Genomic DNA, 16,034 nt, shown 5'->3' with positions numbered 1-16,034 from the left:
TGGTTCATTTTTGAATGCATATTTTAAAACTGATTTACTTAAGGCAGGGTGTCAAACATAAAGCCCAGATGCCAGACTCGACCACACTCCACTCAGGCCCACCGGAAGCTTTTGAAAGTGTAAAGGAAGACACATTTTGGGCTTTTAACTGTGATTTCATATTTTACAGCTTTTCAAAGACCTCCCCGTGGCTATTCGTACACATTCCTAAACAACTGCAAAGCACACTCTGCAACTGTTTCTAACAGTTGACTGGTTTTGCAATGAGTACACATAAAAAGGTTTATTAACAGAAAGTGTCTGTGACCTACCAGAAATTTTTCTGTAATTTACAAATTCTTACAAACTTAAGCTAAAAAAAAGTCACAGTGAGAGATTTTGTTTCATTATCTAAAGGAGAATTTCTTTAACGTTTTTATATTAAGATATCACAGAGATTTAAATGTGTCTGACCCCCCCCCCCCCCCATATCTCTGATTTATGGTATAAATTTGGTCCAAATACATGCAGAAAACATATTAGTGTAAAAGATTTATATTAAAATAATAGCAATGTCAATTTATTCATATACGATTAATACTTATAAAAATAAAACCTATAAATAGTCCTTTTTTTTTGCCTACATTGTTTAATCATTGACTTCAAGATTAAAAGTGACTCAGTGAATTAAATGTTTGTTTTTCTGCCATGACCGGCTTTTGTTTCTTTACCTGCATACCTGAGGTGTTAGGAATGCTGACATCACTTAGACAAATATCGCCTTCATTCATTACCTAATTAGGAAATGAAAAATGTTTCATTGGTAGCCTCATTCTTTTTCTCATCATCACAACTTTGATTCTGTCAAGCTGTAAATGTTTATTTTTAGTTTTATTATTTGTAACTTTTCTGGTAAAAACGAGCTTCCGTACATCCGTCTCTCCGTTTGACGGAAGGTCCCGCGAGAGAAGTCGATCTCAGGTGAGTCACGGCCCGTTTCGAGTTGAGTCAGCGGTGCAGGCACGATGCAGGCGGAAGCAGCATCACCATATTTGGAGTCAAACGAGGGACATGTGGAGGCGGGGCGCAGTTTCTCACCAGCACAGAGAGGCTCGTGCAGATGAACCTTGGTGTCACTTAACCAGGAGACGGAAGAGGAGGAACAGGAGGAGGTGAAAAAGTGGAAGGAAAGGTGACAAAAAGTTAGTCTTGTTTTTGTCCGTCTTCGCGCGCACAAACTGCAGTTTTGTTTTTCTTTTGTTAAAACTTTTTTAACAATTGTTTTAACCTGTTTTATACCTAAAACGAACGGGAAACGCGCGTGCACCTTCCGACAGGTGTGTTTGAGTTCCTGTTTACGTTGCACCAGTTAAAATGTGAGACGTACACTGGCTTACCGAAGCCGTGGACACGAAATGTAACTTTTAACGTTAAATCGGAGTAGGTTTTCACGGTTTTGACATGTTCACACCATTTTTTTTGTGTGAATTTGTACTTGTTCTATCAGAGAGTGGGGTTCAAACACCTTTTAAATGATAAGCCAGTTAATCGATATCAGACTCGTCAAAGAGTCACGAAACGTTTGTTTTTAGTTGCTGGAAATTATTTAACGTGAACTAATTTTAACTTCTGTTTATCAAAGTAAAGCTTAAAATTACTTCCTTCTTACTTTTGTTAATGTTGTGCTAATGGGATTTTCAGACTAATTAATCGATCAGTTGTTGATTGGCTAATAAGTCATTAATTAGCAGAAAGTTAACTCAAAGTTCGTGGCTGTTTGCTGTTTTGTGGCACATTTTTAAACATGTCATTCCTGCCTTTCTGTTGAGTCTTTGATTCAACGCTTGCATATTAGATGTGTTTTCATTGTGTTTAATTCAGCTGGTATAAAGGATTAATTGGCAGGTATCAGTACAATACTTCCAGCTTGTCTCTCTAGCCACTTTAACAGATACCAGGCTGGACTCCTTTTTGCCATAAGTTCCTTGTGGCACAGATTCAAGGAGGACATTTAGCTTCACACAGTTGGTGCAGATTTATTTGGCTGCACATCCCAAAGGTGCTCTGTTAGATGGAGATCTGGTAATTGTGCAGACCATCTGAGTACAGTAAGTTGGAATGAAAGAAGTTTGAGATGATTTAAGCTTTGTAACACAGTGTGTTTTCCTGCTGGAAGCAGCCATCGTCATAAAAGGATGGACATGGTCAGGTAAGCTGTAGTGTTTACATGATGCTCATTGGATTATAAGGGGCCCAAAGTGTGCCAAGCAAGCTGTGCCCCATACCAAATCACACCATTAGGAGCCTAAACTGTTGATATAAGGCTGGATGGGTCCACGCTTTCCTGTTGTTCACCCCATATTCCGACCGTACCATCGAAAAGTAGCCTCAGATTCCCGTTCTTAGCTGACAGGAGCGGTGCCCTGTGTGGTTTTCTGCTGCTGCAGCCTATCTTCTTCAAGGTTCCACATGTTGCATGCATTCATAAATGCTAAATGTGTGAAAATCCCAGCAGATCAGCCCATCTTGCATAAACAGCAATGTCACATTCAAAGTCATGAGCAATTTATCAGGTGTACCTAAAAAAAAAAAAAAAAAAAAAAAAGTGGCCAGTGACTGTAAACATTATGTTGCTCTAAAAACAAATGAATCATTAATCAGCTGGTCAGACAAATAAGTCTGATAGAAATGTGACTGTATTTATCAGTTCCAGCACATTAATGAGGTTATTTATGTGTTTTCTATAACACTATATTACAATATTACGTATTTGTGTTACTTTTATTTGTTTAAACGATGGTAAGTTTACTCATTTGACATTTCAGTGAGTACATAGGCTGTTATGAAGCCTGCTCTTCTCACAGTGTGACCATTGGTTCTGTTTTAAATCCTTGTGACTGAATTTTGTGCTTTTTTTTGGCTAAACACATTCTCTGGTGAGTGAAAGATGAAAATATTCTTTATCTTACTATCTCAGTGAGGTAAGTTGGGCGCTTTGCAGCAGTGTAAAACTCGTGTGTCCTGGGTTAATGAATCAGCTCTAACTTGGTGAAATTGAATTCTCATGCCTGTAACTCGATTAGACTTCGTTTCTGCTGCTCTGTAAACAGGATGTAGCTTGGTAGCTGAGCAGAGGCCACTTTTCTGCCAGTTCAGGGCAGAAAGTGGAGCTTTTGACACAATGACGCTAAAATGAAACCAAACGGGAGCAGAAAAGCAAATAAAGGTTCATTCAGGGCAGAGCAGCTGATGGTGGGCAGCAGGAGTTGTGTTTGGGACAAAGTATGAAAAGGTAGTTATTTGGATTTTTCTGTATTTGCTGTTCGTAGGGACACAGTTACTCTTTTTTTTTTTCTTTAGGGTTTTTGTTTTTCGCAACATGATTGGTTCCCTAAAAGTATCAGGGGTGTGGGATGTTCAACTGGATGCTTAAATCTTACTGGTTGGTGACAGAAGTGCTACACAGTTAAATGTATTCTATAAACACAGTTATCATTTCAAATATGTTACAGTGCCACCAGCTGCTAACTGGGGCTGGGGACCTAGAAACTGCAATGACCGCTGTAGTCACTTTATAGAATCACTTTATTGTATTATATTCAACTTTTTCTACTTTACTACTTTTTTTTCTAAAAAAAAGTTCAACTTTTCAAGCTTAAAACTAACTAATTATCATTTAGCATCTTTCATACAGCTGTGAACAGTTTATTTTCATGGAAACGTCTTGCCTGAGTAATTCTGTCGGGTGAGACTGGTTAGAAAACATTCACATGGCGATGCTCACACACAGGTGATGTCAGACATGCACTCCTGTGTGAAGTGTTGGTAGAAAGGCAACACACTCAGGAGGAATTTATCAGCAGTGGGTTTACAAGTGCACATTTTACTTTAGAAGTCGATGAATAAATCCTTATAATTTCAAATAACATGTAAGTCAGTATCAAACTATGAACTTGGATTCATTGAATAGTCATGTTCGTTTCTAATGCTGGCCCAGTTTTTATGTTTTTAAACTGAAGTTTAATGATCATTTTGTTATTTGTCAAACCACGCCTTGCTTCTTGAACGAGGAAGGGCGTGGGAGGTTTATCAGCACATTATCAGCAGATACTGATCCTGAAGGTGAAGACTTGAAATGGCGGTGTCTGTCCCAGGTGGCATGCTGTCAGAACGTGTCAGCAGCTGTGGGTTCACACACTGTGTTTGTGTGGGCGTGTTGGCTTTGCAGGGAGTGTCATCCTCAGGTTACTAAAGGCCAAATTCTCTGGAGTCATGTGGGCTTCCGGGTGTAGGTGTGTGTATACCAGTATTACTGACATTGTGGGGACGTAAGTCTGTCTACAGTCACTCTGTGAGGACTTAATGTCCTAAGAGGGACCAGAATGACTTGCTGTGACCCTGAAATGGATAAACAGAAAAAGGTTGGATGAATGGATGGTAAAGGTCTGCTTTTAAGAGAGTTACATGATAGTGTGCGAGCTGGTATTACCAGTATTTTGGGGACTTGAGTTGTAAGGGAGACCAGAATGAGTACCTGTGTTGTACAACAATGCATTTAAAGATTAATCTGTACTTCTGTGTTGAACACATGTAGATCCTCCACACAAGCAGCTGATAGTGTTGCCAGTGTGACTATTTCAATTTCACCACCAAAGCAAGAACTGGCAGCGGAGTTCATCTTTTTAAGTTGATCCGTGCACTTCCAGTCGATTTGAGAAATGGCAGCAGAAAAAGAAGCAGAGAGAAATTTGTAGTGTCAATACAAGACCGGTTTCTGGGCTGAGGTTATGGAGTAGGTCTAATGAAAAAGTACAATTTTCACTTTATGCAGTTTAGTAAAGATCTGGGCTAATGGTGATGCCGCTAATATAAGACAAACCCACACTGCAGGTGTAGCGTGATACTCAGTGAGTGAAAGGAGAGTTCTTGAAAATCATCGTTGTTCTGAAGATTCAGCTGAAAAACTTTATCTGATGGATGAGAAGGGCAGATGCTGTAAGTTCATCTGATTATTGTTATCTAAACTCTAATGTAATCTGATTCTGACACGCTCAACATGCAATGTCTATCTTAGTTTCTGTTTTTGTAACTTACGTTATTTCACTGCAGATGTACGACGTAGTGAAACTGTTTGGGTTATGTAGGTGTACTAATGCGAGTCTATATAAGATCCTTACTGATAACTCATAACAGAGTTGTAGTTGTAGTTATTTTTTTTTACTCATGGTCTTCTTTTTTTCAGGTTTATGCCGGTCACCTGCTTTCTCTGTGACGTCACTGCAAATACTGAAGATCGCTGCTCTGTCGTTAATACCAAATGGTTTGCAGACCAAGGAGCTCAATCGCTGCTGACAGTCGGACTTCTTCATTATTGACACAGAAGCTCACTCTTGTGAGTGATCAAAGAACTCATTAAACTTTTTCACATAAATCAGAGAACTTATTTGCCAAAGACTTCAATGGCAGCATCAGAACTGATCCAGGAAGATGATAAAAACTGCATAGAGGTGATTTCGACAGATCCGCCTTCACCTCCTCAGTCTACGAAGGTGCCCAACCATACTCACCACATCTCCCGGACACCTCATTCTGAGGATGTTCTCGATGGTGACGGCAAAGGCAGGCGCAGAAAAATTACTGAAGTGCTGAAAGAGAACCAGCTGATAAACTCGCTGTGCAACAAGATACAGCAACGCTGCAACTACGACAAGATCACCAAGGAGTCCGACGACCCTCTCCCTAAAGAGTGGTGGAAAACGGGCGTGTCCTTTATCTACGCCTTCTTCGCCCTCGTCTTCAACGCTGTCATAATCGTTATCATCCATGAACGGGTGCCTGACAAATCTGTGATTCCGCCGCTTCCTGACAAGTTCTTCGACTACATTGACAGAGTGCCCTGGGCCTTCAAAGCAACAGAGGCCTGTGGCTTGACTCTCTGTGGATTGTGGCTCGTCCAGTGGCTGGCACTTAAACACAGGTAATACTAAGGATTGAAGGTGTACTAACACTCGTACTGCACCCAAGCCCAATTCCCCTCCCTTATGGAGTAAACGTCAGTGTGATCTTTTAAACTCACATTCTTGCAGAGCACGAGTTTCACAGTGTCATGCATTACGTGGTTTAATTGTAGTTGACGGAGCGTTAGTGAGGCATGCTCCAGTGCATTTAACAATCACTACAGGGATTTTCCGACAGAGAAAGTTTTCCCACATCTCCTGATCGCAAAGGTGTTTTGATCTGTGGCAAAGGCACGTCACTAATTCCTAACTTGTTGTTATTGTCAGCATTTCTGGTTATGCTAGTGAATTATGTTTAATTACCTCGTGGTTGTGTTAGAAACACATAAAATGCTGGGAGTTTTCCATCTTGGGTCCCCACTCTCTGTTGTAGTCAATTTTATTTCTCCCTCAGATTTTTGCAGTACTTAATAAATGGACTGGTTCTTATATACAGTGTTCCCCCAGTTGTCCCCGGGGTTACTTAGTGCTTTGTCTCATTCAGCTGTGAACGGGGTTCAGTTTCTTGCCAAACTGTCCTTTGACACACGGATTGGAATCTCACTGAAAAAACACTTTTATGTTATTGTCTGCAGAGCGATCGTGGCTCGGCGGTGTTTCTTCATGATTGCAACGCTCTACCTGTATCGCTGCATCACCATGTACATCACCACCCTGCCGGTACCTGGAAAACACTTAGAGTGCGCTCCAAAGGTATGTAAAGGTGCACCTAAGTACTCACCTGTTCACTAGTCGCCCTTCTTCAGTTAAAGATCGTTTGTCCTGTCCATGCAGCTCTACGACAATGTGACGGAGAAAATGTGGCGGATTATCCGGATGGTCTCAGGAGGAGGTAAAACTAGATTTATAAAATATGTACAGTAAGTGTTTAGTATTTGGCTTGTAGCTGAACACTGACTCACAGGAAACACTAGTGTATTCAAGCACCGGACACTGCTGCATTGCACTGTGGCATACACAGCGGAGATTAGGGCATCTGAGATTGATCATCAGTGGGTTTTATTCATGCAGAAGGAGTACTGATGTAACATTTATGCTCACTCACACCAGGGAGCCTCGTTCCCACCACCAACAATTATCAACATTAGCTAAGGTTACATTAGAAAACGAGTCCACTCAACATTAATGTGCAGAGTTTCTTTAAAAGTTCTGCATCGTTCTTAATCACGTGAAATGAATGAATATAATATAATTATTTAACGGGGCAGCACGGTGGCACGGTGGTTAGCACTGTTGCCGCACAGCAAGAAGGTCCTGAGCTCAATTCCACCATCAGGCCGGGGTCTTTCTGTGTGGAGTTTGCATGTTCTCCCCATGTCTGTGTGGGTTCTCTCCGGGTACTCCGGCTTCCTCCCACCGTTCAAAGACATGCAGCTTGTGGGGATAGGTTAATTGGATAATCCAAATTGTCACTAGGTGTGAATGTGCGAGTGAATGTGAGCGCGAATGGTTGTCTGTCCCTGTGTGTTGGCCCTGCGACAGACTGGCGACCTGTCCAGGGTGTACCCCGCCTCTTGCCCTATGACAGCTGGGATAGGCTCCAGCGCCCCCCGTGACCCTGAAAAGGATAAGCGGAAGCGAATGGATGGATGTGATAATTATTTAACATAAAACGCTGCATTTCTTTGTGTCTTCAGGTTTGAATGTGACCGGCTCTCACATCTTGTGTGGAGACTATTTGTACAGCGGTCACACCATCATGCTGAGGCTGTCCTACCTCTTCATCAAGGAGTGTGAGTAACCACACACCTATTTATTTTTACATGATCACACACATTGATATGCAACTTATCACGAATAAACTCTTAACTTCACATTACCCTGATTTTACTACTTAGCCGTAGTATTAAACTAATTTGTGCATGTTGCTTTATTAGTATTCCCTGTTTGTGTTCAGACTGCCCGCCCAGGTTCTGGTGGTATCGTTGGTTCTGCTTTTTCCTGAGCATATTTGGACTCATCTGCATCCTCCTCGGCCATGAACACTACAGCATCGATGTGGTGGTTGCATACTTTGTCGTCAACTGGACCTTCCGGTGGTACTACGCCATGCTGGAATCACATGTGAGTAGACACACACTGAGTTATGGCCTCGTAACACCATCTCCTGGCTTTATTCAGTGTTCTGGGGTTTTAGGATTCTTTCAGCTGCTTCAATTAGTCAGACAAGACCAGATGAAAACATACAATCTCATTTTTAAACCAACACACCTCCATAACAAATAGAGAAGCAGCAGCAGCATGATGGGCAGGCAACAAAATGTTAGTCATGAAGCACGAAACACTTGCAGGAATAACGAAAGCATTTGAAATGGAGGAATCAATTTAAATGAGAAGGCCGATAGGACATAGTATATATAATTTGTTATACATTTTTGTATACACTTTTTGTTTGGAATGTGTTTGTGTTGGGCCATCTTGTTTTGGCCTATTGTTATTTCACTGTGTCAGGTATTATTACATTAAGATAAAGATACATAAAGAGTTTTAAACTCATAGCATAGCTGCATCTACTAAAAATCTCGGACAAGTTCAAATCTGAGTGACTTCAAAATTGACTGAAAACAACAACTGTTTCTTCTTTTCTAACTTGTGGTGCTCTGTCAGGTACACAATCAGGAACCCAACAAGTACCTGACTAGAACCTGGTGGAACCGGATCTTCAAATTCCTGGAAGGGAACGTCAAGGCTACTGTTCCCGTTGAGTTTGGGTGGCCAGTGCCCATCCCTACTACCTCATGCAGACGGAGATACAGTATAGTGGACAGGTATGATAGTTAAGTGAGGACAAAGAGGAGGGGAGATAAGTCACCTGATGACAGCAGCATCTGTCCTCCCTGACTCCTGAAGAGGACGGATGGACAGAGGTGGACATGAGACTCTACCTTCAGGTTATTTATTGGAATCAGCATTTTTTGTACTGAGGACTCACAGGAGGAAGAGACGGTGCGTTTACATTATTAGCTCTTGCTCTTTATCAGAAACAACATTTTTAATGTCTTCAGCATCCATGACGTAAACCTGCCAACAAGAAAAGACACTATTTTTTTGTAAGCTAGTCTGAGAGTGGTGCCAAAGCTAAACTTCTAAGCTGTGTTGTATTTTTCAGTCTGGATTGTTGCTAACTGTGTTAATTATATCTTTGGGATATACTTAAGGAAAATGAAGCTGCACATACAAATGGTAAAAAAAGACTAAATCTAAACTAGCCGTGTTGTTGTTTCTGGATGTGCAACCTAACACAAAATAAACTAAACCCTTAAGTATTACAGTTCCTTCTGGCTGTGGTGGTTTAAAGTGGTTTGACTTCAAATTCTCAGTGCTAGCTCCAGGTGGGTCCTCATCAGTGTCAATTAATTTGTTTTTGTAGCTTTATGTTCTTGATTGTTGTTGTTGTTGTTTAAGTTATATTTTCAAGTCTTAATGTTAAGTGTTAAGGCACTGAGTTAATGGTGGGTGTTTTTTGTTTTTTAAATGCCATATCAATCAGTGAAAGAAAACCTTACTGCAAACTTTGATTCTACCTAATGTACCTAGCATTAATAATGAAGGTCGTTGTGCCAGAAAGCTCCACAGTTTTATAAACATGTTTCTTCACATTTTTCCAATGTTGACTTGAACACACTGCCACAATCACACGTTTGCTTTGATAATAAAAGACTTATTTTGAGCACAGAACTGTTTACTATGGTTAAATATTTCTGTTTTAAAGATGAACTACTACATACAATTCACATATACATCTTCTCTGGAGGAAAAAAAAGCTCCTGTCTCTTTAAGACCCACATCCTTAAATGTCCACTTTCTTTTGGCCAACTGTTTGTCAGCTGTATTTTTTCTTTTCTTCTGTCACCTTAAATAAACTGTAGGTTACTCGTGAAAATGCTGCAAAACTGAACAAAAGAAGCCTCAGACGTGTCAAAAATGTGAAAGTAAATTCCATGTGAATGCTTGTCATTTCAATTTTTATCATGTTTTCATCCAGATTTGGCTTAGGACTTGTTCTAAAAAGTTTTGTTATATTTATTTATTCTCTGTAAGTCACAAAACCAGCATTGCAGTATCAGGAAGAACTGAGTTGTTGTGTTGTGATATCAGTGTTAATTGTTCTGACCGTCATGGCTTTTAAGTTAAAATAAAAACTTAATAATATGCGAACTAGGCAGTTATCAGCTGTAAAGTCATAAATCTTTCAGGAAAAGATTGCAGAGGTTGTTTGTTTAGTGACATTATTGTTTAGCGTGTAACGATCATAACTTAAGATAAAGATTTATGATTGGAAAATACGAATGAAAGTGTATTGATGAATGTTCACCATCATCCACGTAAGGAAATCTCAGAAAGTTTATTCCTTCTGACAAAGCGTTTCTCTCACTGAAAACACTACGTCCACTTTTTGGGACAAATTAAACTACTTAACAGTTTAAGCAGAGATAAAAAGTAGGTAAGTTGAGCAGTCATTTCATAAGGATTCAAGTCATTTTCTCAGTGGGTTTCAATTAAAAAAAATCTGAGGATTTATTTTAATTTTGACTATTTTAAAGTTTTGGGTAGCCCCAATAAGCCTGCATACACAATAATGTTACTGCTACATGCCCATAGTGGTGTTGTTTGGTCTGTTCGTGCTGTTGACATACTGATAAACTACATTTAGTTAGGTGCTATGATGATTAACCTAAGATATACCACCACTCCTCATCGTGTAGGAGGAGTTCACAGCCAAAGAATCAAACACGCAGACAGAAAAGTCACGCATGCTGTTTTATTACATTGTAGTTGTTTGTCATTGTCTGATTATCCCCCCCCCTTCAGAGCTCTCATCCAGCATTCAGAGTCCAGCTGCAGTAAACAAACAGAAAAGATTTGTATGTATTTCACAGAAAATAGTTTTACACACGTGGTTAAAATCTCAGCTTTTATGAGATTATTCACAGTAATTATTTCATACTAAACCCCAGTGTATCACTTTTATAGTTTAAAGAAACTTTAGGTTAATTATTAACACTTCTCTGCAGCGCCCCCTGGTGTGTAAATGCCAGTGTTTATTATTCGTTTCCACGTACAGACAGGTGCTCACTGACTGAAAGCAAACTCAGTATAATACAAAAGCAATGTAATTAGTACAAAACCATTGGAAAATTAAAATTATTTAAAACCAGTTGATGTATGTAATTAATAATAGTGTCATAACAATCTTATTTAAATATTATTTGTTTATTTGGCCATTAAATATATTTATTTAAAAATAACTGCAGCTCACTTCCCAAATGTCTCAAAAACTGTTAAATATATAAAACTGAAAGTTTTACTGGGAGAATCAGGATCTGTACATTAAAAAAGTCTCAGTGTAGGCAAGTAGGGGCAGGGATAGCTCAGTAGGTAGAGTGGTTGCCCCATGATCGGAAAGTCGGGGGTTCGATTCCCCTTAACAGCTACCCTGAGGTACCCCTGAGCAAGGTACCGTCCCTACACACTGCTCCCCGGGCGCCCAATGGCTGCCCACTGCTTCACTGAGTGAATGGGTTAAATGCAGAGAGCAATTTCCCCACGGGGCTCAATAAAGTACAATAAAGTACACACTTTCTTCTAAAGTTAAAATATTCCCATAAAACTCCATATCTGAGCACACACTGATAAAATAAATACATTTATTATTAAAAAGGGAAATAAAACACTGTTCTATTTTATTCTTATATTTTTGTGTATTACATTTTTTGAATTTTTGGCATATATTCACTCACACTAATTCCAAAATCCTTCAAATATCATCATGTCCTATATTTATGAATATGACTGGACTGTCAGTGACGGATATTAAAAAAAACCCAACCTGGAAGTGCTTCCTGATATCTGCTGGCTCTGCTTCCTCTTCCTTTTACCCTGAAGATTAAAAAAAGAAGCAGAAGCTTTCAGGCACAGACATGCAAAGGGAGAATTTCTGATAAATAAAATGAAATAAAATAAAACATACATAATTGTCCCGGGCAGACCATCCAGGGTAGAGCTGCATGTGGAGGAGTCTCTCTTTCTGCGCCAGGTCGTAATATTTGGACTGCTCGGAGTGGGACAGAGCGTGCCACTGAGGAACAGAGACAGGAAGTGCTTATTAAACAAACTCAGAGTTGCATAAATCAAACATCAAACATTAAAAATGGTGAAAAGGGCTACATCAGCCAGCAACCAAAGAAACCCTTTGAAACTGTGTTTGTGTTGCCCTGCTCCTGCGTCACTCTGACATCATCAGGCTTCTCACCCTGCGGCCCAGGATGCGGTTGATGGCGGCGCTCTCTCTCTCCTGGCCTTCCTGCAGCACTTTGTGTCTCATCTCCTTCATATAGAGCATGAAGGCGTTCAGAGGCTTCTTCACAGGCTGCCTGCTGCCGAGGGCGAGAGGCACGAGCGCACAGAGTTCATTCACACCACTGGTTTCCATCAGAAGCACTGCTCAACTTTAGTAACCCACCACAAGCTCACCTGAAGGCACTGTTGCTGTGGTAACAGGCGTGCTGCCCGGACTGGGCAGAGACCTGCTGGGCAGCAGCAGCAGCAGTGCTGATTGGCTGGCTGTACAGAGAGGAAGAGGGGAAGTGTCTGTCGCTGTAGAGGAGGAGAGGAACGAGAGGATGGACGGACTGCAGAGAGACAAGGAGAGAGGCTCAAACATTTAGTTTAAAAAAAGAAATTGAACGATTACAAATCCGAAAAAGTTCATTTTAAATAATTTATTGTACTATTAATTTATTTATAGTTGAGAAAATGGATGGTTTAATTTAAATGGCAGGTAACAGGATGTTCACTAGTATAATGAATACATTTATTTCCTTTTGTGTATTATCGGTGCTTCACTCCCAGCTTCCTCGAGGCTGCTGATCTCTGCCCAGCAATTTCCTGGTGTCTCAGTCTTGATCGTAATAGAAACAGAAAGCAGCAGCTTTTAGCTTTTTCCCATGTGCCTGATGTGTTGAACACACTGTGTTCAACACATCAGGCACATGAAAACAGCCTGGGGACAGTGGACCCCGAGCCTGGACTGCATTTAACACTGATTCTGTTAGAAAGGGAACATACTGGCTTTAAGGGAAGGTTTCAACACACACACACACACACACACACACACACACACACACACACACACACACACACACACACACACACACACACACACCTCATCAGAAGTGAATCGAGGCCTCATCCTGACAGTGTGAACAGATGGGGATAAAAACACTCACAGTATCAGCAGCAGTGCTTTGAGTCTGTGGCGTGTTATTTTGCCCCCTGCTGGTCGTATTGAGATACTGCTGCTGCTCAGCTGGCCACCAGTCGTACGCCTGCAGTTTAACTGAAACAGAAGAAGGAAACAAATCACTTTCGAATGTTGTCAGAAAATGTATTTTTTGATGGTCTTACTTTTATCTATGTTTATTGATTTTTACCGCCACAGCTCAGCCCTGCAGAGTTTGGATTTAGTCCCATCTCCTGAAATAAGATCAATAATCCACAGTTTACAGTGACTCAGGCAGTCAGAATGAATAAATGTACATTTCATTATCATCTTAGCATGCATTACACTATATATTACAAATGATCATTTACTGGTTATTGCTCTATCATTAATATGTAACTGTCAACACAAAAAGGTAATCAAAGATTTATAAGCGCTTACATTTGATTGACACTTTTACTCTGTTTACTTTCATCTGTTAAAACTGTTTTATTGTTATTTTAGTTACATTTATATTTGCTCTAAAAGTCATTGAGTTGCCATGAATATCTTTATTTACCAAACTGTTATCATTTGTAGATGAAAATCTTTCAAAAGACGACTATGATGAAATTTACCATTCAAAACATAAAAAACATATTTTTTTTACTTTACAATAAAATGAAGGTATATTAATAAGTTTTGTAGAAATTACCTTGTACTTATGTGATATCAATATGACTATTTATGACAATGACTTTACCGTACAACAGTTTTGAGTCCCCAAATAAGGACCAAAGAGCCGGTAATACACCCATGATATCCTTTGATATAATTCAATTAAAAATCCAATAATAACAATAATCACTAGAATGAATACTTACCTCTATGCCGGGCATCTGTCTGTCCTTGACTGTAAGGAGGGAATATACGAAAGAAACCTAAAGTAAAAGTAGATTTAGAGATTTGTGGATAATTCAGATGTTAGCACGGAGAAGAGTGGCAGGACAGTCTTTGACTGTGATTCATCTCTACTGTAGAGATGAACTCGTGTCCATGATGTTTATAAACCCCTCGACCTCCCCACCCCCCAACAAACAGCTATTTTCTTCCCTCAGGTTCTTCCAGTGCTCTCCTCATAGTTTTCTCTTCTACACCCACAAAACCCCCCAAATGTTCAGATTGTAAACCATCTACAACCTCAATCACCTGAGAGTCAGGGCTGGTTGAGCTCTTTATTCCTGTGGCCATAATACTGTCTTTCATCAGTCTACTTCATAAATCGAAACTGCCAAAACAGGACGAAAAGTATTTCCTTAAGATATTAAACTGTTAGTTTTTCACAGGAAAACAGTTTTGTTTTTTCAATTTCACTCTTTTTTTTTAAATTTACATTTGCAGGCCCTAGAAATGCCCACACAATACGTTCCATTAACAATAAAAAACATTTATATTTAGAACATTTTTGTGCAGGAACACTCAGATATAATCCTCTTTTGTATTTCACCACGACCCTTGACTCCTCCCTCTCTGGCACCCCCAGGTTCAGTGTTGGTGTCAGGGGTGAGGATCCCTCTGGCTTTGCTGGCACAACTGTCAGAAGTGTTTTGCTGTGATGTGTCCGATTAAATTATCACCAATAGAAACCATCAAAGGAAATAATGAGGCATATTTTTTTTGTTTTAGAAATATATCCAACACATATTGTTTAAAACAGATTTTAGTGAAAGCACAACTCCCCCCAAAGGCCAAGGGCTAGGTTAAAGCTGATGCCAGCATTGGTAATGTGATAGTGATGTGATAGCGTCGCGTAGTGTATTATTCTTTTTGTGTCACTTGAGATTTTAACATATATTCATGCAGTGTATGAATAAATTTATTTATTTTTCACATGGGTAAAACACATTAGATGTGTGCAGCTCGTCAGGAAAGTGTTCACAGGAAAAAGAGTTGAGGGATGGGGGGAACAATGCAGGGTGGTGGGGAACTCCAGCCCTCAAGGGCCCATCCTGCAAGTTTTAGATATCACTCTAGGTCAACACATCCCAACCAAATGATTAGTTCATTACCTCTGTAGAACTTCAAGACATGTTGATGAGGTAATTTTGAATCATTTGGTTCAAGGAGACATCTAAAACCTGCAGGACACTGAGTTCCCCCATTCTGTTCTAATGAGTGCTTCCAGCAGGGTAACACACACTGCTACAAAGCTCAGATAATCTCAAACTGGTTTCTTGAACATGCTCTAAATCCAAGATTTGCATCATGCTCGTGCAACCAGCAAATCTGTAGGAACTGTGCGATGCTTTAATGTCAATATGGAGAAAAATCTCTGAGCTATGTTTCCAGCACATTGTTGAATTTCTGCCTGGTCGAATTAAGGCAGTTCTAAAGGCTAAAGGAGGTCCAACTCAGTACCAGTAAGCTTTTTGTTTATTTTTTTATTCAAGGAAGCATGTTACTATCTAAATTAAGCACACAGTTCACACAGTAAGATTTGTAACATTTTGCTGTTCCAAACAAGTGAAACCCCAAAGCCTACCTCGGAATCTAACAAGACTCATCTGGAAAAAAATCATACTGTAATTGCTAACACTACAGCAATTGAGGCAAGGTGGCACTTTAACAATTATATTTATCCATTCATCCATCCTCTTCCTCTTCTGACAGTTAGGATAGACCCCAGTCAGCACCCACAAGTCTGAACTGGTTTGATGGATGGATAGAATTTTTTATGGATAGAAAGTCTGGAGTTGAGGATTTGCTCAACAGAAGAACATAAACTACTTTTTTGACTCCACCTTAGTCGGCAGTGTCAAGTAACACAAGTTGAAAAA

The 16,034-nt window shown here is 39.9% G+C and overlaps 2 protein-coding genes across 6 annotated transcripts; one reads left to right on the top strand and one right to left on the bottom strand.

Moving 5' to 3' along the window:
* Positions 1-1,072: 1,072 nt before the first annotated feature.
* Positions 1,073-10,141, top strand: sgms2b (sphingomyelin synthase 2b). 5 transcript variants are annotated; one of them, XM_085390664.1, is made up of 7 exons: positions 1,073-1,181; positions 5,222-5,956; positions 6,572-6,689; positions 6,771-6,828; positions 7,634-7,729; positions 7,894-8,060; positions 8,604-10,141. In XM_085390664.1, the coding sequence occupies exons 2-7, from the start codon at positions 5,439-5,441 to the stop codon at positions 8,775-8,777; spliced, it is 1,131 nt and encodes a 376-aa protein (XP_085246790.1). In that variant the 5' UTR covers positions 1,073-1,181; positions 5,222-5,438; the 3' UTR covers positions 8,778-10,141. The 5 variants fall into 5 exon arrangements, with proteins under 5 accessions (XP_085246790.1, XP_085246799.1, XP_085246824.1 ...); XM_085390673.1 differs by having other exon boundaries at positions 1,095-1,171; XM_085390698.1 differs by lacking the exon at positions 1,073-1,181 and adding an exon at positions 1,215-1,316.
* Positions 10,142-10,658: 517 nt separating this feature from the next.
* On the bottom strand, positions 10,659-15,475 carry LOC146673599 (uncharacterized). Its single transcript, XM_085390775.1, has 7 exons — positions 13,430-15,475; positions 13,226-13,335; positions 12,471-12,628; positions 12,250-12,373; positions 11,968-12,075; positions 11,827-11,876; positions 10,659-10,835 (listed from the first exon to the last, which is right to left on the bottom strand). The coding sequence occupies exons 1-7, from the start codon at positions 13,467-13,469 to the stop codon at positions 10,814-10,816; spliced, it is 612 nt and encodes a 203-aa protein (XP_085246901.1). The 5' UTR covers positions 13,470-15,475; the 3' UTR covers positions 10,659-10,813.
* Between the last annotated feature and the right edge of the window lie 559 nt (positions 15,476-16,034).

This window comes from Rhamphochromis longiceps, linkage group LG3 (genome assembly GCF_057381845.1).
Source record: "Rhamphochromis longiceps isolate RC_006_pf linkage group LG3, R_longiceps_female_GT1.1, whole genome shotgun sequence".
Classification (NCBI taxonomy): Eukaryota; Metazoa; Chordata; class Actinopteri; order Cichliformes; family Cichlidae; genus Rhamphochromis; species Rhamphochromis longiceps.
Note: the sequence above shows the minus strand (reverse complement) of the source record. Positions and strands in the feature narration are given on the sequence as shown.

What these genes read in the sequence shown, in the direction of transcription:
- sgms2b (XM_085390664.1), top strand. Translation starts at nt 5,439, where the DNA reads ATGGCAGCATCAGAACTGATCCAGGAAGATGATAAAAACTGCATAGAG. An exon ending in TGGCTGGCACTTAAACACAG is followed by an intron (nt 5,957 to 6,571) that starts GTAATACTAAGG and finishes TATTGTCTGCAG; the next exon opens with AGCGATCGTGGCTCGGCGGT. An exon ending in CTACCTCTTCATCAAGGAGT is followed by an intron (nt 7,730 to 7,893) that starts GTGAGTAACCAC and finishes GTTTGTGTTCAG; the next exon opens with ACTGCCCGCCCAGGTTCTGG.
- LOC146673599 (XM_085390775.1), bottom strand. Translation starts at nt 13,469, where the DNA reads ATGGGACTAAATCCAAACTCTGCAGGGCTGAGCTGTGGCG. An exon ending in CACAGCAACAGTGCCTTCAG is followed by an intron (nt 12,374 to 12,470) that starts GTGAGCTTGTGG and finishes CGCCCTCGGCAG; the next exon opens with CAGGCAGCCTGTGAAGAAGC. An exon ending in ACCGCATCCTGGGCCGCAGG is followed by an intron (nt 12,076 to 12,249) that starts GTGAGAAGCCTG and finishes TCTGTTCCTCAG; the next exon opens with TGGCACGCTCTGTCCCACTC.